General features: G+C 31.8%; 5 protein-coding genes across 7 annotated transcripts; 3 read left to right on the top strand and 2 right to left on the bottom strand.

The window, feature by feature from the left end:
* Nucleotides 1–489: 489 nt before the first annotated feature.
* Nucleotides 490–2,655, top strand: LOC134831372 (hematopoietic lineage cell-specific protein). The gene is made up of 3 exons (XM_063845095.1): nt 490–673; nt 751–2,220; nt 2,281–2,655. The coding sequence occupies exons 2-3, from the start codon at nt 793–795 to the stop codon at nt 2,368–2,370; spliced, it is 1,518 nt and encodes a 505-aa protein (XP_063701165.1). The 5' UTR covers nt 490–673; nt 751–792; the 3' UTR covers nt 2,371–2,655.
* Nucleotides 2,656–6,878: 4,223 nt separating this feature from the next.
* On the bottom strand, nt 6,879–9,119 carry LOC134837041 (b(0,+)-type amino acid transporter 1). Its single transcript, XM_063852353.1, has 2 exons — nt 8,608–9,119; nt 6,879–8,522 (listed from the first exon to the last, which is right to left on the bottom strand). Exons 1-2 carry the CDS (start codon nt 8,804–8,806, stop codon nt 7,171–7,173), a joined length of 1,551 nt encoding a protein of 516 aa, XP_063708423.1. The 5' UTR covers nt 8,807–9,119; the 3' UTR covers nt 6,879–7,170.
* Nucleotides 9,120–11,213: 2,094 nt separating this feature from the next.
* On the top strand, nt 11,214–16,721 carry LOC134826928 (protein Malvolio). 3 transcript variants are annotated; one of them, XR_010161740.1, is made up of 10 exons: nt 11,214–11,408; nt 12,632–12,877; nt 12,964–13,262; nt 13,999–14,344; nt 14,400–14,558; nt 14,613–15,174; nt 15,236–15,327; nt 15,383–15,444; nt 16,385–16,478; nt 16,576–16,622. XR_010161740.1 is itself a non-coding variant. In XM_063839453.1 (9 exons), exons 2-9 carry the CDS (start codon nt 12,707–12,709, stop codon nt 16,586–16,588), a joined length of 1,704 nt encoding a protein of 567 aa, XP_063695523.1. In that variant the 5' UTR covers nt 11,214–11,408; nt 12,632–12,706; the 3' UTR covers nt 16,589–16,721. The 3 variants fall into 3 exon arrangements, 2 of the variants coding, with proteins under 2 accessions (XP_063695523.1, XP_063695512.1); XM_063839453.1 differs by lacking the exon at nt 16,385–16,478 and having other exon boundaries at nt 16,576–16,721; XM_063839442.1 differs by lacking the exons at nt 16,385–16,478; nt 16,576–16,622 and adding an exon at nt 15,621–16,259.
* Nucleotides 16,722–17,669: 948 nt separating this feature from the next.
* Nucleotides 17,670–21,065, top strand: LOC134837564 (uncharacterized). Its single transcript, XM_063852946.1, has 7 exons — nt 17,670–17,682; nt 17,741–17,961; nt 18,018–18,227; nt 18,279–19,017; nt 19,770–19,990; nt 20,047–20,256; nt 20,310–21,065. The coding sequence occupies exons 1-7, from the start codon at nt 17,670–17,672 to the stop codon at nt 21,063–21,065; spliced, it is 2,370 nt and encodes a 789-aa protein (XP_063709016.1).
* A 537-nt stretch (nt 21,066–21,602) lies between these two features.
* On the bottom strand, nt 21,603–23,116 carry LOC134837563 (venom serine protease-like). Its single transcript, XM_063852945.1, has 4 exons — nt 23,104–23,116; nt 22,657–22,871; nt 22,394–22,603; nt 21,603–22,340 (listed from the first exon to the last, which is right to left on the bottom strand). The coding sequence occupies exons 1-4, from the start codon at nt 23,114–23,116 to the stop codon at nt 21,603–21,605; spliced, it is 1,176 nt and encodes a 391-aa protein (XP_063709015.1).
* Nucleotides 23,117–23,522: the final 406 nt, after the last annotated feature.

Below are 23,522 nucleotides of genomic sequence, written 5' to 3'. Positions count from 1 at the left end.
ATGAAAAATGCCACGTTCTCTTTTAAACTCGTCCGCTTTATTTGAAGTCCCAGCCTCAAGTGACTCGACTTGCATGCGCAAGTATCGCATTACCTCCTCGGTGCAACAAGGTGCCATCTCCTGTCCCATTTGAGATGCCATTTGTTTAAAATATTATAATATTTTATTCCTCTAATGGGTTGAATGTGTTTCTTCTGCTACCGCTGTCATTGCTCTATCTCCTGCACTTCGATACCAAGCGGATCTTTTTTGCTCCCCATAATATTATTTTTTGCCTTGAAAAAAGTATATCATGCTAAGCTTCGAATAAATAAGAGATTTGGTTTAATTAAGAAAAAAATTGAATAAAGATCATCGTATTTTCATATTTACCCCCTTTGTCAAAGATAGAAATTTACTCTGCCCCAACCTCCCCCTTAATTTCCGAAGACATGAATGAACAACGCCTTTACTTCAAACGTCACTTCATCATGATTCATTGATGAAAAAGTAGAAAAATAGTCAAGAGATAAGAAATTCTGTAAAAATTCGTCATTAAATCCGTGCCAGAGTTCCTTTTATTGCTGTCCCAGTAGTTTATTGTTGTTCATCGAAGCATTTATCATTGAAAATTTTTCTGATTTCATTGAAAATCGTTAAAATACCTCGAAACTAGCGAAACTTTTACTTGCAAGTAAGTGCAATAAATTGTTTTAGGTCACCGCCCTTGCATTTCTCATGTAATTTTTCTGTTATCTCTCCTTGCTTCAGTTGTTCAAAGTCTACGGAGAAAGGGAGTGTCTGTGCTTAAAGATGTGGAAAGCAACGGCAGGCCATCAAATTAACGTGCAATCCAACGAAGAAACTGACGACTGGGAAACGGATCCCGATTTCGTGAACGAAATAAACGAAGAAGAGCAGCGATATGGAAAAGGAGGCAAAACTGCCGGCGCCATAAACATGGACCAGCTTCGTGAGGAAACGGAAAAAGCGGATGCGGACAAGAAAAAACGCGAATACGAGCAAGGACCGAAGGCATCTCTCGGTTATGGGGGCAAATTTGGCGTGCAAAAGGACAGAATGGACAAATCCGCTGTCGGGCACGACTACATTGGGAAAGTTGAGAAACACGAGTCACAAAAAGATTATAAAACTGGCTTCGGCGGGCAATTTGGGGTGCAAAAAGATCGCGTTGACAAATCAGCAGCAGGTTTCGATCACATCGAAAAAGTGGAAAAGCACGAAAGTCAAAAAGATTACAAAGCAGGGTTCGGTGGGCAGTTCGGAGTGCAGAAGGATCGTGTCGATAAATCCGCCGTCGGATGGGATCACGTTGAAAAAGTCGAAAAACATGAAAGTCAAAAGGATTACAAGACCGGTTTTGGTGGAAAATTCGGCGTTCAAAAGGATCGCATGGACAAATCTGCCGTCGGATTTCAAGATTTGCCAGAAAAACCCGGAAACAATTATGCCAAAACTAAGCCAGATATCGCCGGAGCGAAGCCATCGAACATCCGAGCACGTTTCGAGAACTTTGCGGTGCAAGCGGAGGAAGACGCACGCAAAAGAGCAGAAGAACAAAAGAAACTTCGTGCGGAAAAGGATAAATTAGACAAAGAAGCAGCCTCGAAACAGTTTGTCGCGCCCGAAAATGAGCCCGCAAAGCACACAGAACGCAAAGGACCTGTCGACACAGGTCGCACCGGAGGAATTGGAAATGCCATTAGTGCTTTCAATCAACCAAAAGAGCCTGCCGTCATCAAACGAGACCCCATTATCATCCCCAAAGCGGCTCCCGTGCAAGAAACAAAGGAAGAACCGAAGCCCGAGCCACCAAAAGTCACACCCCAGCCCATGCAAGAAACGAAAAAACCCGAAGTTGTACCGCAAGAAGACCCCAAACCGGTCCAGGCGCCTCCGCCAGATGTTATTCCAGCTGCCCAACCGACAGAATATCTCAAAGCTTCGGAATGCCAATCGACGCCAGTACCAGAAGTCGTGCCCGAAGAACCAACGTACGGCAATATTGGTCATCAGGAGGAGGAAAACTTGTACGGAAACGCGGAAATGATAAATCAAGTCGCTCAAGAAAGTGCTCAGGAAACACAGGAACAGGAAGAGGAAATTGTTTTGAATCCGGATGACACAGGTATTACGGCAATCGCATTGTATGACTATCAGGCAGCAGCTGAGGATGAAATTTCGTTCGATCCTGATGACAGAATCACGCACATTGATATGGTAAGTTATTCAAATTTTTATTTTCAAAGTCAAAAAATTATGAAAAAAATATTTTTTTAGATCGATGAAGGTTGGTGGCGTGGTCTTTGTGCCAAAACGCAGCAGTATGGATTGTTCCCGGCGAATTACGTGCAATTAGAGGAAAAATAAACAAAAAAAAAGTCGCAAATGAACTAATCAATCGTATCGTTTAACCCCCAATTAATACAATTAATCGATAATTTTTATAATTTCTTCCATACTAAAAAAAAATTGAAGGACTGACAAGGATTTGACGAACGAAATGTCCGGAAATTGTATTATGACTTAAAAATAGGTAAAATAGGAGACAAAAAAATATTAAAAGAGAATAACATGCAATGTTACAATTTAATTAGTATTATATTGAAAGTTGTATCCCTTTAGCGATATTTTTTATAATAAAAATAATGAAAAAAAAAACTGAAATAATTTTTTTCAAGTTCAAAGATCAATAATTACAATTGTGTGAATTATGAAAATTTTTTGAGTTGTTTTTTTGTTTTAAATTTTTTTTTTTATATACAGAAAAAAGTCGTTGCTTTATTTTTTTATGCATTGTTTTTTTTTTCATTTTTTTAAATTTCTTTCTCCTTAATAATTTTTTTCTTAGTTGACATTTTTTTTACCCTTTTTTACTTTCAGATTGCAACAGGTTACAAAAATTATTTCTAAATAATGTTAAATAATATTTCTTTGACTTTCTTTGAATAAAGATTACGGGTAAAAAGTCACATTTGGGTAATTTTGAAAAAAAAATAAGCGCCAAAGTCAACAAGTTGTAAGTTAAATTTTGGAAAATAATGAGAAAAAAAAGTTTTTTAAGCCATTAAATTTAATTTTTTTCACTTTATGTCTTTATGACTTTAAGTTTTTGATATTTTTAGTGATCAAATTGATTTTTTTTTCTAAAATTTCAATTTTGGGAAATTTATTTCGATTTTTTTTTTAATTTTAAGCTCAAATTTAAAGACAACAAAACAAAAATTATTATAAAAAAAAACAAATTTGTATTATTATTTTTTATCCTTCATTGTTAAATAATAAATTTTCTTGAAAACCCTTAGTGATTTTTTTTTGTTCATCTTCAATCTTGATTAAAAAATTGTTAAGTACCTAATATGTAATTTATTACAAAGTTCATTGTGTTCTCAGAAATTTACAAAAAAATAAATTTGTCACATAATAAGATCGTAAAATTTTTGTTACCGGAACACACACATAAAATATCTCCAGAATAATTCTGTGAATTGAATAACAATTAACGTTTTTATATGTGCAGGACAGGTAAATAGGAGAGACTTCACTCTCTCTCTTCGCTTACCTGTGTGAAAGACGAATATTTATATTTTATTCTGACTCTAGTTGTCGTGCCTTGCAGACTTAGTATTAAAAAAATATTTAAAAAGTAAATATATAAAAAAAAAATTATTATTTAATTTGTGAGATTATGGCGGATGCAGATAAAAGACTAAAAAACGTCCTGCATCCGCCTTCAAATAAAACAAATAAAATTGAAGTTTTCGAATTGAATATTATGAAAGAAAAGTGAAATTGATGTAAAAATTATTTTTTGGAATTCAATTAAAAAAAAAACTTAAAGTTAATGTTTGAATTAAATTAATAGTGAAAATTAAATAAAAATTATTTTAAAATGTAAACTGTAAAAACAGGTAAAAAAATAATATAATGTGACAGTTTAAAAATCATTTTATTAAATACATGCTCTTAATTTTTTAATTTCAGGGCATCATTAAAAACTGTTACAAAATATTACAAATACCTACTTGCTATGGAAAAAAATGTGTTTCAGCTTTTCAAAAAAAAAAATCTCCAAGACTCTACTTTTTATTGTTTAAACGAATACAAAAAAAAAATTGTGAGTTGAAAATTTAATTTATTTATTTGAAATATATAACAAATTTTTTTCTTAATGAAACTCAATAGTTTAGAATAAAAAAAAAATAAAAAATAGTATTTTTTTAATACTAAATGACAAATGTTAAACAATTCTTAACCTTCGATTAATATTGGTGTTAATTTTATGGGTAGTTTTTAATATTTTATAATAAATTTCTAATTTTTTCACAAACTATTTATTTGACCATTTAATTACATTTTAGAACAAATATATTTTTATTTTTTTCAATATTTTTTTTTTATTTAAAAAAAAATTGACAAAACTATTGAGTTTTATTTGAAGCGACCTATATAACTTTTAATAACTTTGCTTTGAAAGTACATACGTATTTTTTTTTTAATTGACATTTAAATTACATTTTAGATGTGCGCAGGAATAACAGGAATCATGACAGGAATTGGTACTTTAGATAGTTATCGCTCTTACTCGTCTTATGCTGTTTAAAAGAAAACGAGGGTCATCACCAAAAAACAACATCAAGGGGTCATTCATACTTGCTTGTCTTCAATTATAACGATTTTATATAACTTTGTTAACTACACTTTTCTTAAATTTCATGACTAAGAGATGACGACTAAAAAGTAGGTGTTTATCACAAATCTTCATGAAATTATGGTACATATAACTTAAAAAATAACTTTGGTATCTAACAATAACTTTTTGCTTAGAACTCTTCAAGAACAATCCTGAGAGTTCGGATATTGAAGCATCGGTAGTTAAATGGTATAAATGAAGGAAAAGTGTCACCTGAAATCATTGTTATTTAATGCTCGAAGACCATAAATATCAATAATGTAACAACTGTGAATTTAAGGGGATTACTTAAAAATCACAGTTATCAAAGTTTTTACGTCTTCTTCTGACGGAATCGGTTAACCACTATTAAGTTAAAACACTTTTGATTGTTTAAGAAAAACACTTTTTATTTTTACTTCAACATAAGTTTTACACAGTTTCACTTAATAAGGTTTGAACACAACTAAAACTCCCTCCGCGTGTTTTGGAGTTTATATTCCAAAAACTTAACGAAAGTTTTTGCAACAACGTTGCCGTTGTTGACAAATTCCTTCATTACTTTTTTGGAATAGTTATTAAAAAGTCGTAAAAATGTTTATTGCTCATCGATACGCAATGATCGACAAGGCGCTAAACACTTTTACGACCGGAAGGCCGAAAAAAGTCATGAAATTGAACCAACTTGTATGTGACGAATGCCGTGCAATTGATTTCTAATCGTCGTCGCCTGATCTTGAGCTGTAGTGTGACTCACGGCACACTACAGGCCATTGCTCTAGTAAGAGCGCAAATACGTGCCGTTACCTTCTGACGTTTGATCCGGTAGAAAAATTCGACTAAGTGCGTCTGCCACGTAATTTTCTTTTCTTTAATTTTTTTTAGAATAAATGGACTTGAGAAATTTGGCATCTTTAGTGGACAAATATTAATAAATGCGTCTTTCAGTCGTTCTTAAGCATGTTGATGTTCCTCTGTCCAGACAAATTTTGTTCCATTTGTATTTAATGCTCGTACCTTTCCTCACCAGTGTAGTAAATGGCGCTTCTAATGGGATTAATTAGAAGGCGTACTTACCAAGTTTTAACGTCTACTCTGACGGAGTCGAACACTTGTAAAAATAAAACACTTTTGTTAATATGTTAAAAAAATATTTATTGTTTTCACTTTATTGTTTCACTTTAACTTTTTTAACATATATTTTAAATGTTTTATTAATCTATGTTTAAACACAACTCACTATTCTTTCGCGTATTCGCGGTTTATATTCCAAAAACTTAACGAAAGTGTTTGCAACAATGTTTCCATTGTTGACAAAGACTTCCATTACATTTAAGGAAAGTCGTAAAAGTGTATCATGACTTATCGATACGCAATGATCGACAAGGCGCTCAACACTTTTACGACCGGAAACCCGAAATCGGACCACGTTGTACGCGACAAGTAAAGACAATTGTTTTGCAATTGTCGTAACCTGATCTTGAAACTGTAGTGTGACTCACGGGACACTACATCCTTACGTGATAAGCAAATAAAGTTTTGCTTTTTAATTGTCGCGGCCCGACTTCGAACTGCAGTGTGACTTAACACACCATATTTTATAACTTCCCTTACTATTTTCAATATTTATTCCTCGTACCTAACTTTTCTAACAAGGTAGAGTTATAAATAAAAATGAATTCGATGGTGAATGTAATAATGACTGACTAAGAAAACGTGATTTTCATTTCTTAAAAAAAAAATAAATTTAAAAATTTTTTGATAAAAGTGCCTTTTTGTTCAGTTTTCCTTAGCCACGTTACTATTGAAATAAAAAATATAGAAAATAAATGAATAAAATTTAGAAAAATTAAATCAGAAAAAAATAAATTTAAGAAAAGAAATGTTAAAATAATTCCCCAAAATGTAACTTTCAATTAAAAGTAGAAAATATTTTTTTATGTAAAATTAATTAATAAATAAATTTAAAAATCAATTTGAATAAAAAAAAATCTTCAATTATTTTGAAACAAAAAAAAATTCAGACTCAGAAAATTTTCTCTATTAATCAAAAATAAGGCGCCGCTGTAAAATTTACCTTCAAGTAAGTAATCGCTTCAAACTCTAATAAAACTCTTATTTTTTTATTACAAGAATAACTTCTAACACTTTATTTCTTACGTTTTAACACTTATTGCATTGCAAATAATATTCTTTTGTTGCTTTTCATAATTTAATTATAAAATTTATCTCGTTAAGGTTAGACCTCTACTAACAATTAAGTAATTTTTCCGCTAACTTTCACAAGAAAATAGATGATTTTTCGTCTTTGGCATTTTTTTTTTGTAGTTTTGATAATTTTTTTTTTCAATTTTTATAAAATTTTGATAAAAAAAAACGTTTTTTGAGCCAAATCGTAAAAAATAATCATTAATTAACAACTTTTTTTTTGTTTTAGTCTCCGTCATCTTTTGGTATCTCTTTAAATTAATATTTTTTTTGTCATTTTTCCTTGTACTTTATTGCATGTTGTCAATATCCACGGAAGATGTTGGCGCAACTTGCAGCAGAAGTTGAAAGAATATTGTCACTTTATTCATCACCTCCGGATGATATTTGTACTTGACGAAGGGAAAGTAGAAAATGAACCCGGCAAAGATAAACATTGAAGCGTAAAGATATTCAATCTGTGGATTATCCAAAATTGGCCCGACCACGAGATAAACGGAGATGACAAGCACAAAAATCGGTATGAAAAGTGGCACAGTCAACGTTCCTTTGTAATTTTTCCGCTTGTACCGCAAAACTATGAGTGCCAACATGGAGCTGCCATAAAAAATCCACGCCGTGAAGCTGAAAAAGTCAATTAGCGACTCAATTGTGCCATACATGACCATTCCAACGGCAATTATTGAGTGAAAAATCAATCCCGGAGCCGGTGTCAAGCGTTTCACGTGCACATAACTCAAGATATCGAGCAAATGTCCTTCACGCGATGCCGCAAAACACAATCGACCCGCCGCAAAAAGTGTTCCATTGGCACTTCCGAACGTCGAAATAGTGACACTGAGTGGCATGAGCCACGCCATCACCCCTAAAATGCGATTTCCGAAGGTAACAGCTACCGCATCGGATTCTACGATCTCCAAGGGTGACATTGCAGCGAGATATGAGATGTTTATCAGGGCGTAACAGAGTGTCACAAGTGGAATTCCGATGATAATTGATAATGGAAGATTTTTTCCGGGATTTTTGATCTCTTCGGTGACGTAATTCAAGTTATTCCATCCGTCGTAGGCCCATAACCCGGTATAAAAAGCACTTGCAAGTGCCCCAATGCTTGGGGTTGGCTCACTAAATGCCCCTTGCAAGTGTTTATTGACACCGCCCGTGATAAGTTTGTATCCGCCGCCACAAATGATGATCAAAACTGCCACAAGTTTCGCTGCCGTGAAGATATTTTGCACCAACATGCCCAAATTCACGCTGTAACAATTCACGAGCAAGATGCAAATGATCACGAGAAATGCCACACACTTGATTATCACCATCGGAGCATCGCACTCGCCCACAAATGGCTGTACGGCATACGTGGCAAAGGATAAACAGATGATTGCGAGTTGGGCGGGCTTTAGAACCAACGTTGAGACCCAGGAAAAGAGAAATGCGAGCAACGGTCCGAACGCTTCCATGAAATAAGCCCATTCTGCACCGCTTGAGGGGTTATTTGTACCGAGTTCAGCATACGCAAGGGCTCCAAGTAGAGATAAAATGCCACATGCAACCCAAATTATGAAACTCACGCCAATGGAACCCGTTCGTAGAAGCAATCCGCTTGGCGATACGAAAATCCCGGAACCAATCATCGTTCCTGCAAACGAAAAAAGGTAAAAATATCGATTTAATGAAAGGAAAAGTACAAATTTCCCGTAAATAATTGATAGGTGTGCACGTACCGACAATCAAGGCCACGCCACTGAACAACCCGAGTCTCCGTTTCAAGTGTATCACATTTTGTTGCGATGGTTCGTCCAAAATTTCCTCCTTTTGCCCGTTCGAGGGACCCGCACCGAGACCCACAGTGCCATTCCCGTTCCCATTAAACCCGTCATTCTGTGAAAACTCTTGCGAGTAGCATTTTTGTCGTTGAAACATCGCAGCAAGTGGCGTCACTGTCGTCTATTTCGACAATATTGACACAAAAATTTCACACTCCAACCTTTTCTTCACCACTTTTTTTTCCCGTATTTTGTTATTTTCGTACCAAAATTAATATTTTTAGTCAATCGATCGTTTGTTTGCTTAGCAATTATCTACATTAAAAGCTGAATTAATGCGCGTGAAGTGAAAAAAAATTAAATTGAAATGCTGCTGCTGTTTTTTTCTGCGACTTGCTCAACACACGACCGTAGGTAAAATGAGAAATTCTGATGCTCTTTAAGGTTGTTGGAAGAAAAAATATCTCATAGTTGTGATAAATATGGATAAATATAATTATAAAGCATGCGCAAGATTGAAGCGGTTTTTTGAAATTTCTCTCGCGCGCTCCCTGTGTTTATACTTTTTCGGATCTCTCCCGCTCTCATGATGGCAACAATGTGAATGAAGCATGGTGATGACGTGAAACGTGTCAAAATTTGAGGAAAATTTTTGAGAGCAATGGAAATTTATGATAAATAAACAAAATTTAAAGTGTGATGGAGATGGCTGGTATTTTATAAAAAAATTAATGAAAAAGTTTTAGAATTTAATTAAGAAATAAGTACAAGTCGTCTCCATCCACGTCATTCATAGAAGTATCGATTTTCATTCATGAAATCGAACGCTCTGTACTTACTATGAAAATTTGAAAGAATTGACCGAAATTGTCACAAACATGTCTAATAAAATTATTCTTGATGTTTTTAAGTTTTGTTATAGGGTACTAGGAAGCTGTATGATTATCCACAAGCAAATTGATATAACTTTTCTTGTTGATTTCGTTTTATTATTATTATTAATAGTTATATTTAAACGTTCACTGATTTGGTTCACATACTTATCAGGATAGTTTTAGCTTTGGGTTTCAGCAATGGCATCATTGGGTCAGCCGTGCCACTTCAGTATATGATTCTCAAGAAGTGGCACAGCTGACAATTTTTCAATTTTCTTATAATTCTATTTCAATTTCACCTTCAATTTATCTTAACTTAACTTAACTATTATCTATCTTAAAACTTCAGTATCTCATTCCTCATCTCACGTTTTGTCATTTCAATGCCTTTCTTTCATTCTTATTTTCTAAATTTCATCATTTTCCATATTTCATTTTCACTTCAATTTTCCTTTTCTTTTTCAATTTTTTCTTTATTCATTCTTTTGTGTTTCTTCTCTTTTTTCCCTTTTTTTCATTATTCATTTTCTCTTATAACACTCCTTTTGGATATGACCCGATCTTCCGCACAGATAACACGACCTTTTCTTTCTTCTGTTCAATAACACTCGGAGGTCCTCTCCTGGGCGGAAATCCATTTTGTTTCGTTTATTTGCGCTTCTGTTGTTGTTATTGTTGTAAAAATAATACCAGTAGACCAGTAGTAGTTCTTGTGTTGCAAAGGACAGTGCAACATATTCTGATTTGCAAGTGGAAAGGGCTTAGTTTGTTTCTTAGATGTCCATGAAATGGGTCTTTTTATCAAATATTCCGGGAGCAGACTATTCTTGGCTTTGTCTATTCATTTTAAGGATGTTAAAAAATTTTTTGTCTGTCACGGACTGTTTGATTTTTTAGCAAGTTTAATAGATTGGTAGCGTAGTAAAACATATCCTTGCCAGCCCGAATTTTACAGGCGAAGAAGTAAGGCTGGCTCCACAGTCCACACTAAATAACCATAATCAAGGATTGATCGGACAAGAGACATACAAAGATATGGTTCTGTGAGGAACTTGTAAAGCGTAATGTTCGTATGTCTATCCAGCATACGTGTTATAAAAAAAACTTTCTTGGTGATTTTTATCATGTCAAGGTCCACGTAAAGGTTCAAGCGAAGCTTTTCTTCGATTATGATGCCTAAATATTTCATTGGTATATTTTCCATTACTCCTTTTGATTCTTTAATATTTTTTCCCAATTCTCATCAGTTTCATCTAACTATAAAAATATTTTTTCAAAATTTAAATTTTATCAGTTCAGAACCACAATTTTGGAACCATTTTAAATTCAACGTCCTCAGCATTCATTTAAAACTTCATTTGCTTAATTTCGACATCTGGAACAAAAATTACAACTTTATGGTTAATTTTTTTTTTATTTTGCTTGAATTTATCGCACGTTGAACGAAACTTTGGTTTTTAAATTATTTTAGATTGACCAAAAAAATATGACCAAATATCACGAAAACATATTTTCAGAAAAAATTAAAAAAAATAGCATTTTTGGTCAATTCTTTCAAATATTTACACACAAAATAAACTGTCAAACGAAATCAGCTGTGCGCACGTTCATTGGCTAATATTTCATTCGTCTCCGCAATTTCAACCAATCACAAAAAACTGCGATATTTACTTTTTAGTGTCGTGTTTTTCGTCGTCAGTCTAACAGAGAAAGTTTCGTCATCATCACAAAATCGAACGAAAAGACGTTCTTAAATCTCAAATTATCGACTGAGAACCGGCGATTACTGAAGAACAATGTCTCGAAATTCATTAAAATAAAAAGTCAGTAGTTCATAAAGACAAAAAACCATCGAAATTTTGCTGTAAATTTGTTTCGAATTATGTAAGTTTTATAATTTCATGTTTTTTCCCTCATAAATATCAAAAAATTAGCATAAATTTTATTGTTTTGTGATTATTTTGCATCGCAATACGCCCATTTGGCGAGTCAATGCACGACATTTCGGGTTGCTTCTTCTTCAAGGCTGCGATTTGCCGTTCGGCGAGTCAAAAAGGAGAATCAAATTTTATTTACATTTAATTGAATAACAAGTCATGGTTTAGAGTTGTGTGTTTTTTCAATAGCAAGTTGCTTGACGGTTGTCTGTCTGTTTAGTCAAGTGTTTTAAATTTGCAAAAAAACATGAGAGAAACTTGAAAACTTTGTATTTTTATTAAATGAAGTAAATTTAAAAGAGAATTTTGATTGAAAAATTTGCCGTTATTTCTATTAAAAAAGAATTTTTAAGTTTTTTCCTTAATTTTTAACCGAAACTTAATTTTTTAAAAATTTGAGTAAATTTTTTAAATAAAAATATTTTTTAAAAATTATTTTAATTTAAATTATTTGAAATTTATTTAAAAATTTTAATAAAAAATATTTTTTAAGATAAAAAAAATTCTTGAACGATTTTCTTATTAAAAATCTTATTTGAAAAAAAATAAATTCTAATAAGTTTTTTTAAATTAGTTTTGCAGACGTTCCAATATGAAAAATTCATGAAATTACAAAATAATTTTTAAAAATTTATAGAAATTTTTTTCCAAATTTAATAAAAAAAAAATTTATCAAAAAATTAAATTTTTAAGCCCCAAAACTGATAAAAACCGAAAATTTACATGTTAAAATTGATAAAGCCTCTATTTCAAGTTTTACATTTCAAGCAAATGACGATAAAATGCAGTCTCGTTACAAACAAACAACTAAGCATTTTCATGTTTACTCAGAAAATCTCACACTGCGGTTTTTACATGCACATAAAGTCATTACTAATAGGCTGTCCATTGATAAAAATTATATTTTTTATAAAAATTCAGTCTGTAACATGAAGAGACAGCTTTTTCAAGAACAAGTATTGTGTGTAGTAAGTTGTAATTAACAAACAGTCTGCCTTTTTATTACGATATCGTCTCGTTTACATTACGAGTCGCACTTAAATGAGGAATAGTTGTGTGTCGGTCTCATTCTAACAAGAAAAAAATGTAAATAATTTTTTTACTCTGAAATTTGTGTTTTTGGTACTTCCCAACCGAAGATTTAATAAAAAAAAATGTTTTTTCTTTCAGATCTCGAAGTAATTTCGTCGCAATTGGCGAATTAAGCTGTTATCGTTATCATTAAATAATTTAATCCGTAATAAAATGTCCGTCAACAATGACAACAACAATCCACGTCGTCACAACAATGAGTCATCAGCAGATTTGGGTCCAGCTGCGGTAGCGGCAGCATCTCCTGCTATTGACACATCCTCCACGGAACAACTCGACACATATTTTTCCGATGAAAAAGTGATAATTCCGTCAACTGATAACGTGAGTATTCGATTTTTATCAATTAAGGCGATTAAATACGTAACAAGTCATTCACCTTTTTTTCTTGTTTTTTTCCATTTCAATAGGATGCATTCAGTTTTCGGAAGTTGTGGGCATTTACGGGACCAGGATTTTTGATGTCAATCGCGTATTTGGATCCGGGAAATATTGAGTCGGATTTGCAGCAAGGTGTGGTGGCGCGATATAAATTGCTGTGGGTGCTGATGACAGCGACAATTTTGGGTTTGATCATGCAAAGGTTGTCAGCGAGACTGGGAGTTGTGACGGGACATCATTTGGCGGAGATGTGTTACAGAGAATATCGAGCGGTGCCACGGTTGTTGCTGTGGATTATGATTGAAATTGCGATTATTGGATCAGATATGTAAGAATTTTAAAATTTTATGGGTGACTTAAGGAGAAAAATTTTAAGTTTTACTGCTGATGAGTCAAATTTTCAAAATTTTTATTGAAATTCATTTTTTGAGCTGAAAAGGCAAAAAAAAATGTTTTTTTTTTGAATTTAACGAAATTCCAATTTTGTCAAAAATTGAAAGAAATAAGTAAAAATAAATTTTTAAATTTTTTCTAGATTTTTTTTAAAAATCATAAACATTTTAGTTTTCATCAAAATGGTTCAAAAATTAACCTGAACTCAACATAAAAAAATAATTTTCTGTTAAAATTGAGAAAAAAAATTAAAAAAAAATTTTTTTTTATTTAAAAAAATATATTTTGGCAATTTTTTATTTGAATTTCTTCAATTCAAAGTTAAATTTAAAATTATTTATATTAAAATTTTCAAAAAGAAATTTTTGTCAAAAATCTTAAAAATTTTGAGTGATCAAAGACTCAATTTCACTTTTTGAGAATTAAAAATTAATTTTTTATGTTTTTTTTTATCGATTTTGAGATAATTTAATGTAAATAGATTTTTGAACGCTCAAAATTTAAAAAAAAACATAAAAAAAATTTTTAAAATTTAAAAAAATAAATTTTCAATTTTTTTTAATTATTTCAAGAAATTTTTGACTCAGTAAAAATTGAAATATTTTTTCAATTAAAACTGAAATTTAACTCAAAAAATTAAATTTTAACTCATTTTTTTTTTACCTCATCAGGCAAGAAGTCATTGGAACCTCCATCGCCATCTACCTTCTCTCCGCAAAACGGATCCCTTTGTACATTGGAGTCATGATTACCGTTTTCGACACTTTTACGTTCCTATTTCTCGACAAATACGGTCTACGGAAGCTGGAATTCTTCTTTGGACTGCTAATTACCATCATGGCTGTGACCTTTGGCTACGAATTTGGCGTTGCAAAGCCCGAAATCGGTGAAATGGCAACCGGCATGATCATTCCATGGTGCAAGGATTGCGATCATCGTGCTTTATTACAAGCTGTTGGGATCGTTGGAGCAGTTATCATGCCTCATAATTTGTATTTGCACTCAGCTTTGGTCAAAGTAAGTTGAAATTAGCTCTTCAAATATTTGTTTTAATTTTTTTTTTGTTTTTTAGTCACGAGATATTGACCGAAAAGACAGCTCAAAGGTGCGGGAAGCGAATTTTTACTTTTTTATCGAAGCGTGTGTGGCACTTTTTGTGTCGTTTGTCATCAATGTGTGTGTTGTGGCGGTTTTTGCGCACGGTTTGTTCGGGAAACAGAATAAGGATATCGTAAGTGATGGATTTTTATGTCTTAAAAGCAAATTTTAAGCCATTTTTTTGTAGAATTTAATGTGTCAAAACAGCACAAGTTCCGTAATTCATCAAGATTTGAACAACACCTTCCCCTACAACTCGGACCTCGTCGATGCGGATCTCTACAAAGGCGGCATCTTCCTCGGATGTGCTTTTGGCGCCGCAGCAATGTACATTTGGGCAGTTGGCATTTTCGCAGCCGGTCAAAGTAGCACGATGACGGGAACGTATGCCGGTCAATTCGCCATGGAGGGATTTTTGAATCTGCAATGGGCTCGATGGCAACGAGTGTTGGTTACGCGACTAATTGCTGTCGTTCCGACATTTTTTGTTGCCTTTTACAGCAATATTAACGACTTGACGGGCATGAATGACACGTTAAATGCTGTGATGGCGCTTCAATTGCCGTTCGCGACAATTCCGTGTGTCGCCTTCACGTCGAATCGACGAATTATGGGCGAATTTGTGAATGGACTCGCCAATAAAGTCATATCAATTGTGCTGAGTGTCCTTGTTATCACGATAAATTTGTATTTTGTTACAAATACGGTGATGGCGTTGCAGTTGAATGGGTGGTGGATCACTGTAGTTGGTAAAAATTCATTAAAAAAATTTTTTTTCAACAAAAAATGACTTAAAAAAATTATTTTTAGTACTTTTTGCTATTGCATACATCATGTTCAACTTCTACCTTGTCATCCACATGGCTGTTGGAATGGGCAACGAACGTTTAGCCTCACATCCTGTAAGAAAATTGCCATTTTTACGTCGATTTCATCTAAATTTCAATTATTTTTTAGCTCGTCCGTAAATTTGTGACGCCCCCGCAGCAAGATTTTGATTCCCCCTCATCGTATGCCAGGTAAGAAGCCGCTTTTTGTGCATTTTTGTCCAAAAAATTGTTGGTATTTGGTAAATTTCTGCTAATGCTCGTTGGTTCTTGGTTGCTTTTCATGTAAAAAATGCATTTTTTCCCATTCCAACCACTTTTGACTCTCTCAAAATGCTTTTCTAATACAAAAATCAAAATTTTCACAGATTAAATTCATCATATGACATGCAAAGAACTTACTGTACCACAACATGACAATCATCTCGACAATATTTTTACTCCGCAATTCCACAAGATGTAGTTTCGTAGTACACATAGTCCATACTTAATGAAAAAAAGGGAAAAATTCCTTTAAAAAAAATAAAAAATTGTGATAGATAAACATTGGATTCAAAAAAATAAATATATTGCAGGGTGCCATTCCGTTAAATAGCGAAAAAATTAGATTTTAATAGAAAATTTGTGATATTTCTGTACTTTTGACTAGAATAGAGTACTTACTTTCACAGAAAAAAGCGTCACGTTGTAAATAAATGACTTAAATGTGGGTAAATGGGCACTTGCGGGTCTTGAAACTTGAAAATTAATCAAAGATTTTATAAAATTAGGAACAATCACGCAATGACAAGGGTCGATTGAGACCCTAATTGAAGCATTTCCTCGAAACTAAGTCTCTCTTGATGAACCTCTCTTAGTTTTTGTTCGTTTTTTTGTTAAAGTTTTATCATGAATTTATGTTTATCTTTACTAATTTATAAGAAAATGTACTTTAAACACTTTATAAATATTTAATAAGAAAAAAATTTGAATGATAAAAATTTTTTTGACAATAAAAATGCTTGTTTGTGTCCAAAATTTGTAGTTTCCTTGTACAGAATGTTAATTAAATGATAAAAAAAATTTCGTAAGTAATGCATGTTCTTCACTTAACAACTTTATTTTTAATTTAATAACCAAACACTTTACTTAGGGTTAATTGGCATGAAAATGAAATGTGTCACTTGTAGAAATTTTATTACTGAACTCATTAGAACTAACAATTGCTTGATGGAAGTTTTAAAAAGGTAAGATTTTTCTCAATTTTCTATTTAAAAATTCTTTTAAGCCTGAAAAATAAATTTATTTTTATAAAATTTTTATTTATTCTCTTTTTCGTTGCAGAATTGAGTCGTAATTAAAATAAGTTGTTCTCCAGGAGTTTCGAATAAATTTTAAATATTCTTTATTACTGTTTAGAAGATATATTTACTTATCATCAAATTTTGTTAAAAAAATAAGTTGTAAAAATTCAGATTTTTATAATAAAAATGCCAAATAAAATTTGGAATTATAAAATTGAGTTTTTAATAATTTAATAATATTAAGTATTTTTTATTTGAGTATTCTATTTTTTTTTTAATTTATTTTTTTTTTTTTAACTTAGCTTAACTTTTTAACTTTTGGAGCAAAATAAAATAAAAAGTTGAAAATTTCATCAAAATTGACCGTTTTTTGGCCTTTTTCCATATTTTTTCAAGAAATTTTCAAAAATTTTTTAAATTTTTTCGATTTTCAAGAATTTTTGTATTAAAAAACGAAATTTAACATAAATTTTCTTCATAAAAATTTAAAAAAAATTTTTTTTTTGTTTTTTGACACTTATTTTAAGATCAATTTTTAATTTTCGAACCTTGATATTTTTACCATTAAAACAACTAAAATATTTATTACCGATCAAAAATTTTTTAAATTTTGTCATTTTGAATGAAAAAGTATATCAAAACTTTTTTTTATTTTGAAAAAAGTCTTTTGGGACAAAAACATCGAAAAAAAATTAGAACGGCGTAAAATTTATGATAAAAAATTAAATCAATTTAAAAAAATTATTATAGGCATGTATTTAATTTAACCAAAGAAAAAATAAAAATAACATCATAGACAAGGAATTTCACATTTTGCTTAAAGTTTGAGTTGAAAAGGAAGCATTTTGAATTTTTTAGGGCGAAAATTCAATGATCAATGAAAAATCTGGACGTCGAACATATGCTAAAAATTTACCCTTGAAATTATTGGACGTCAAATATTTAAAACAGATTATTAATTGATGTCGTTCTATTTGTTCAAATGAAAATTTATTTGCACAAACACTCAAAAAAAAAAAAAATAGACGCAAGTTCGCAATAACAACTTGGAGACTAAATTTCAAATAAAAACCAGAATAAAAATTTAAGAAAAATTCAGTTTCGGTCTAATTGCCTCTTCAAAGTGTTTGAAAGATGAAAATATTTTGTGAGTATATTTAAAAGTTTAACTTTGAACTTAATTTTTGACCCTTTTTTTCATCTAGTCGTTTCATTGATCGCCGTCTTGACGATTTTCACACAACTTAAGGATGCCGACGCCTGGTTGCTGCCATGTGACGAAACAATCGAATTAAAAGCTGGCGACAACATTACCTTAAAATCTCCCAACAATCCAGTTGGTTCTGCTGGCTCCTTGTGTCGCTACAAAATAAAAGCTCCTCAGGGATTTACGATAACAGCGACTTGCAAATTGAAGATTCATCAGGTACGGTCAAGAATTTATTTTAAAAATTTTATTTTTTTTTTTTGACAAATTCGCAGCACGACAACGGAAAATGTTCGAGTGAATCTTTTCATGTGATGAAAAATGGAAGCACGGATTTGTTGGGAAGTGAAATAATTTGTGGCAAGGGAAAAATTACTCGCACAAGTCGATTTAACGAATTGACACTTGTTTACAAATCGGAAATTAATTCTGGAAAATTTTCTTGTTCAATTACGACGAATTGTGATTGCGGATGGAGTGTTAAGGTAAATTAATTTAATTTAAAAAATATTTTTTTTAAAGAAATTTATTTTCAGAGCAAAGTAGTGAATGGAGAAATTGCCGAAGTGAACGAATTCATCTCGATGGCTGGCATTGTAGATCTAAAATTTCGATCTGTTGAATGTGGCGGTGGCATTATCTCGCCTTTTTACGTACTTTCAGCTGCCCATTGTTTTTCTCACATCTACCCGGAGCACATTGGGGTACTTGTCGGTGATCACGATCATTCTATTGGACAAGAAACCACATTTGCCGCTCTTTATCTCGTTCAGGAAATCATAAAACATGAAAATTTCAATCCCCAAACCGATGAAAATGACATCGCACTCGTCAAGACAAAGACTGAAATCAAGTTCAACATCGCCGTTGGACCAGCATGTCTTCCTTACGTATTTCCCGAGGACCATTTCGACAACAATTTCGTGTTGGAAGCTGCTGGATGGGGCACCACGTCATTCATGGGCCAAGTATCGAGTGTTTTACGAACTGTTGATTTGAATACGATGAATTACGAAACTTGCAATGAAATTTGGCAGAATATAAAGACGTTGACACCGAGAAATGTCACAGCGAAACAATTGTGTACATTCACTGAGGGACAAGATACGTGCAAGGGTGACAGTGGTGGCAATTTGTATTATCGGAATAATAAGCTTTATACCATTTTGATTGTTAGTTTTGGCAAAGGGTGTGCGAATCAGAATCCAGCGGTCAATACAAAAATTTCCGCTTACTTGTCGTGGATTGAGGAAAATGCAAAGGATGCGTTTTTCTGTAAAGCATAATAAAATAAAGAGTTATTTTTTTGTTAATTAATATGCAACTAAATTAAAATTTATTTTCAAAAAAAATAAATAAATAAATAAATTTTTATTCGTATTTTACCATATTTTTTTTTCTCAAAAATATTTTTATAAAAAAAATTAAGTTATTTCTCAAAATTTTTTTATGATAGTTTTTTATGAAATTATTATTTTTTAATTTAGGCCGCTCCATTTTTTTTAAACTTTTTGTTCCATTTTCAAAAGTCGAAAATCCAATGAGGCAAAATAAAAAAAAAAAGTTAAAAATTCCATTAAAAAATTACCGGTTTTCGGTCGTTTTTTAAAAATATTTTAAATTTTCAAAATTTTTGTATGAAAAATTGATTTTTTTATCATGAATTCTCTTATTTAAAAATATTTTTAAAAAAATTTTTAAATAAGTCATCAATTGTGTCTTGAAGTGGCTAGTTTGGTCTTACTTATGTCATCAATCAATCAAAAATTGATACAAATATTTATTCAAATGAAATTTATTTTATCAAATGTTTGAGAAAAAAACGTCAATTGCTCAAAAACACTAAATTTCATTAAAATTCTAATGTATTGCATCAGTTTTTCGCCAGTTGTCTTGAGTGTTGGAAGTAATAATAATTACGAAATTTAATTATTTAAAGCAACAAAAATGCAAAAAATTTGTAAGTGTCGAAAATTGCATTAATTAAAATTTTTTTTTCATTTTTAATATTTTTGCTTTTTTTGCAGTATTTTTAATATTTACCGGATTGCTCATCTTAGCACAATTATATGACGCAAATGCCTGGTTGCTGCCATGTGACGAAACGATAAACTTAGAAATTGGCAATAAAATCGTTTTAAATTCACCCAACAACCAGCCTGGCACTCCTGGTTCATTTTGTCGCTACCAAATAAAAGCTCCTCAAGGATTCACGATATCAGCGTCGTGTAAATTAAAAATGCAACAAGTAAATTTTCATTCTTAAAATAATTTTTAAAAAATCTCATTAAATTTTATTTTCAGGACAAAAACGGCAAATGCTCAAGCGAATCTTTCTACGTCATGAGCAACGGAGGCACGGATTTGACGGGAAGTGAAATAATTTGTGGCAAAGGAAAATTTATCCGCAAAAGTCGATTTAATGAGTTGACTCTTGCTTACAAATCCGAAAATAATACCGGGAGCTTTTCTTGTTCAATTACGACGAATTGTGATTGCGGATGGAGTGTTAAGGTAAATTAATTTAATTTAAAAAAATATTTTTTTAAAGAATTTTTCTTTGACAGAGCAAAGTAGTTAATGGAGAAATTGCCGAAGTGAACGAATTCATTTCGATGGCTGGAATTGTTGACTTGAAAAAAAGATCTGTCGAATGTGGCGGCGGAATTATCTCACCTTTTCACGTAGTCTCAGCTGCTCATTGTTACTTTGACAGTTTATCCAATCCTTCCAACGTTGCAATTCTCGTCGGGGATCACGATCACTCCATTGGACAAGACACTAAATTTGCCGCCCTTTATTTGGTCGAAAAAATCACAAAACACGAAAATTATCATCCATTGACGCACGTTAACGACATCGCATTGCTAAAAACTTCAAACGAAATCAAATTCAACATCGCCGTGGGACCAGCTTGTCTTCCTTATAATTTTGCCCCGAACCATTTTGACAGCAATTTTACTCTCGAAGCTGCTGGATGGGGCTCGACGTCTCTTGGAGGAGGTCATTCAAAAGTATTGCGAACGGTGGAACTGAAAACGATGGATATCGAGACATGCAGAGAACGTTGGGAGAATGTTTGGTCGACGGTAACGAGAAATATCACGACGAATCAAGTTTGTACGTTTATGCAAGGCAAAGACACGTGCAAGGGTGACAGTGGAAGCAATTTGTATTATCGGAATAATAAGCTTTATACTGTGCTGCTTGTCAGTTATGGCAGAGGTTGTGCGAATAATATTCCAGCAGTGAATACGAAGATTTCAGCGTATTTGCCGTGGATCGAGGAAAATACGGAGGGACAGCATTTTTGTAAAGCCTGATGATTTAATTGAATTTTTTGAGGTTTTCTATTTAAAAATTTTTTGAATTTAGCTTTTTTTGATTAAAAGCATTAATAAAGAAAAAAAATTAATTTTAAAAAATTCTAAAAAAAAATAAAAGGTTAAATTTTTGATACCTTCAAATATTTTTAAATATTTTTTTAAAAATCTAAATAAAATAATTCTAAATTTTGAACTAAATATGGAGAAAAAAAATCGTACGTAATAAAATTAAAAAAAAAAATTAAATTTGACTCAAATAAAAAAAAATAAAAATTACAAAATTAAAAAACATTTTTTAAATAAAAAATTGTGGACTAAATTTTAAAAATTTAATTTCTATTTTGGCCTTTTTTTAAAATCTGTAAAAAATAATTACTTACAAGCGTTATAGCTTAATGTTTTATCAGATGTTTTTAAAAATTAAATAATTAAAAGTTAAAAAAAAAATAAAAAGTTAGAAAAATTAAAGTTGTGAGAAAAAATATTTTTAAGAAAAATTTTAATTATTTTTTTTTCAACTTTTCACAGAAAAATTCAAGCTTTACAGAAAAACGCTCCCTCCGTATTTTCCTCGATCCACGGCAAATACGCTGAAATTTTTGTATTCACTGCTGGAACTTTACTTGCACATTCGCCGCCAAAACTAACAATCAAAATAGTATAAAGCTTATTATTCCGATAGTACAAATTGCCTCCGCTATCACCCGAACACGTGTCTTTTCCCTCCGTAAATGTACAAACTTGATTCGGTGTAATATTCGGCCAGTGCTTTTTGCAAGTTTCGATGTTCAAAGTGTTTAATTCCACAGTTCGCAACACTTCTGATCTTTTTCCGCGAAAACTCTTTTCAATCGAACCCCATCCAGCTGCTTCCACGATAAAATTCTCATCAAAATGGTTCGGAGCAAAGCCGTAAGGAAGACAAGCTGGTCCAACGGCGATGTTAAATTTAATTTCTTTCTTAGTTTTCATCAATGCGATATCGTTGGCGTATGTTACGGAGTTGTAATCCTCGTGTCTCGTGATTTTTTCAATCAAATAAAGAGCAGCGAATGAAGTGTCATTTCCGACTGAATGATCGTGATCACCAACGAGTAAGGCAACATTATTTTCCATTGAGATGCTGCCTTTGAAACAATGTGCGGCTGTAAGTGCATAAAATGGCGAAATTATGCTGCTGCCACACTCGACAGTTCGCGTTAAAATGTTGACGATGCCAGCCATCGAGATGAATTCGTTCACTTCGGCAATTTCTCCATTCACTACTTTGCTCTGTTAAAGAAAAATTCTTAAAAAAAAATATTTTTTTAATTAAATTAATTTACCTTAACACTCCATCCGCAATCACAATTCGTCGTAATTGAACAAGAAAATTTTCCAGTATTAATTTCCGATTTGTAAGCAAGTGTCAATTCGTTAAATCGACTTGTGCGAGTAATTTTTCCCTTGCCACAAATTATTTCACTTCCCATCAAATCCGTGCTTCCATTTTTCATCACATGAAAAGATTCACTCGAACATTTTCCATTGTCGTCCTGCGAATTTGTAAAAAAAATATAAAATTATTAAAATAAAATCTTGACCGTACCTGATGAATCTTCAATTTGCAAGTCGCTGTTATCGTAAATCCCTGAGGAGCTTTTATTTTGTAGCGACACAAGGAGCCAGCGGAACCAACTGGATTGTTGGGAGATTTTAAGGTAATGTTGTCGCCAGCTTTTAATTCGATTGTTTCGTCACATGGCAGCAACCAGGCGTCGGCATCCTTATGTTGTGTTAAAATCGTTAATCCGATGATAAATACTGTATTGAAGAAAAAATTAAGTCAATTCTTACACGAAAAAAAAATTTAAATTTATACAGTTTAAAAGTTAAATTTGGTCAGTTAATTGTTTAATTTGTTCGGTTAATTGTTAAACTCTGACAGTTTAACATTTAAACTATAATAGTTAAATGTTAAACTGTCAGTAAACTGTTTTTTTCCGTGTAATTCTAAATTTTTTTCAAAAAAAAAAAAATAAGAAATTGTACTTACAAAATTTTATCATCTTTATTATTATTTCAGACGTTTTTTTTTATTTTGGTCCAAAAATTAAAATACTTCCACTTCTATGAAAGTTCGTCTTTAGACTAATCATACTGTGAAATTTCATTTTGCGAATTGTCATTTGAACTTGAAGATGTTTTTTGTTATTCGATGATTTTGTTTAATAAAAATATTTACATTTTATAAATCAAATTTCACTTGAATAAATAGATCAATTTTTGATTGACTGAATGACGTAAGGTAAAAATTTTATTTTTTTTTCTTAAAAGAAACTGAAAAAGCAGTACGAAAAAAATTCTAGTTTTTATTGAGAAATTTAATTATAATCAATATTTTGTCTCTCTATTCCCAATTTCAAATCAAATAATGAGAAAAATACAAAAAAGAGGCTTTATAGATCTTTTGAG

This window comes from Culicoides brevitarsis, chromosome 1, assembly GCF_036172545.1.
Source record: "Culicoides brevitarsis isolate CSIRO-B50_1 chromosome 1, AGI_CSIRO_Cbre_v1, whole genome shotgun sequence".
NCBI classification, from domain to species: Eukaryota; Metazoa; Arthropoda; class Insecta; order Diptera; family Ceratopogonidae; genus Culicoides; species Culicoides brevitarsis.
This window is presented reverse-complemented; position numbering and strand designations above follow the sequence as displayed.

Bases quoted from the DNA above. Each gene is read 5' to 3' on its own strand.
- LOC134837041 (XM_063852353.1), bottom strand. From the start codon at position 8,806: ATGTTTCAACGACAAAAATGCTACTCGCAAGAGTTTTCACAGAATGAC. The intron at 8,523-8,607 runs GTACGTGCACAC...TTTCGTTTGCAG, and splicing joins TGGCGTGGCCTTGATTGTCG to GAACGATGATTGGTTCCGGG.
- LOC134831372 (XM_063845095.1), top strand. From the start codon at position 793: ATGTGGAAAGCAACGGCAGGCCATCAAATTAACGTGCAATCCAACGAA. The intron at 2,221-2,280 runs GTAAGTTATTCA...ATATTTTTTTAG, and splicing joins GAATCACGCACATTGATATG to ATCGATGAAGGTTGGTGGCG.
- LOC134826928 (XM_063839442.1), top strand. From the start codon at position 12,707: ATGTCCGTCAACAATGACAACAACAATCCACGTCGTCACAACAATGAG. The intron at 15,175-15,235 runs GTAAAAATTCAT...AATTATTTTTAG, and splicing joins GTGGTGGATCACTGTAGTTG to TACTTTTTGCTATTGCATAC. The intron at 15,328-15,382 runs GTAAGAAAATTG...ATTATTTTTTAG, and splicing joins AACGTTTAGCCTCACATCCT to CTCGTCCGTAAATTTGTGAC.
- LOC134837564 (XM_063852946.1), top strand. The intron at 17,962-18,017 runs GTACGGTCAAGA...ACAAATTCGCAG, and splicing joins GCAAATTGAAGATTCATCAG to CACGACAACGGAAAATGTTC. The intron at 18,228-18,278 runs GTAAATTAATTT...ATTTATTTTCAG, and splicing joins ATTGCGGATGGAGTGTTAAG to AGCAAAGTAGTGAATGGAGA.
- LOC134837563 (XM_063852945.1), bottom strand. The intron at 22,604-22,656 runs GTACGGTCAAGA...ACAAATTCGCAG, and splicing joins GCAAATTGAAGATTCATCAG to GACGACAATGGAAAATGTTC. The intron at 22,341-22,393 runs GTAAATTAATTT...TTTCTTTAACAG, and splicing joins ATTGCGGATGGAGTGTTAAG to AGCAAAGTAGTGAATGGAGA.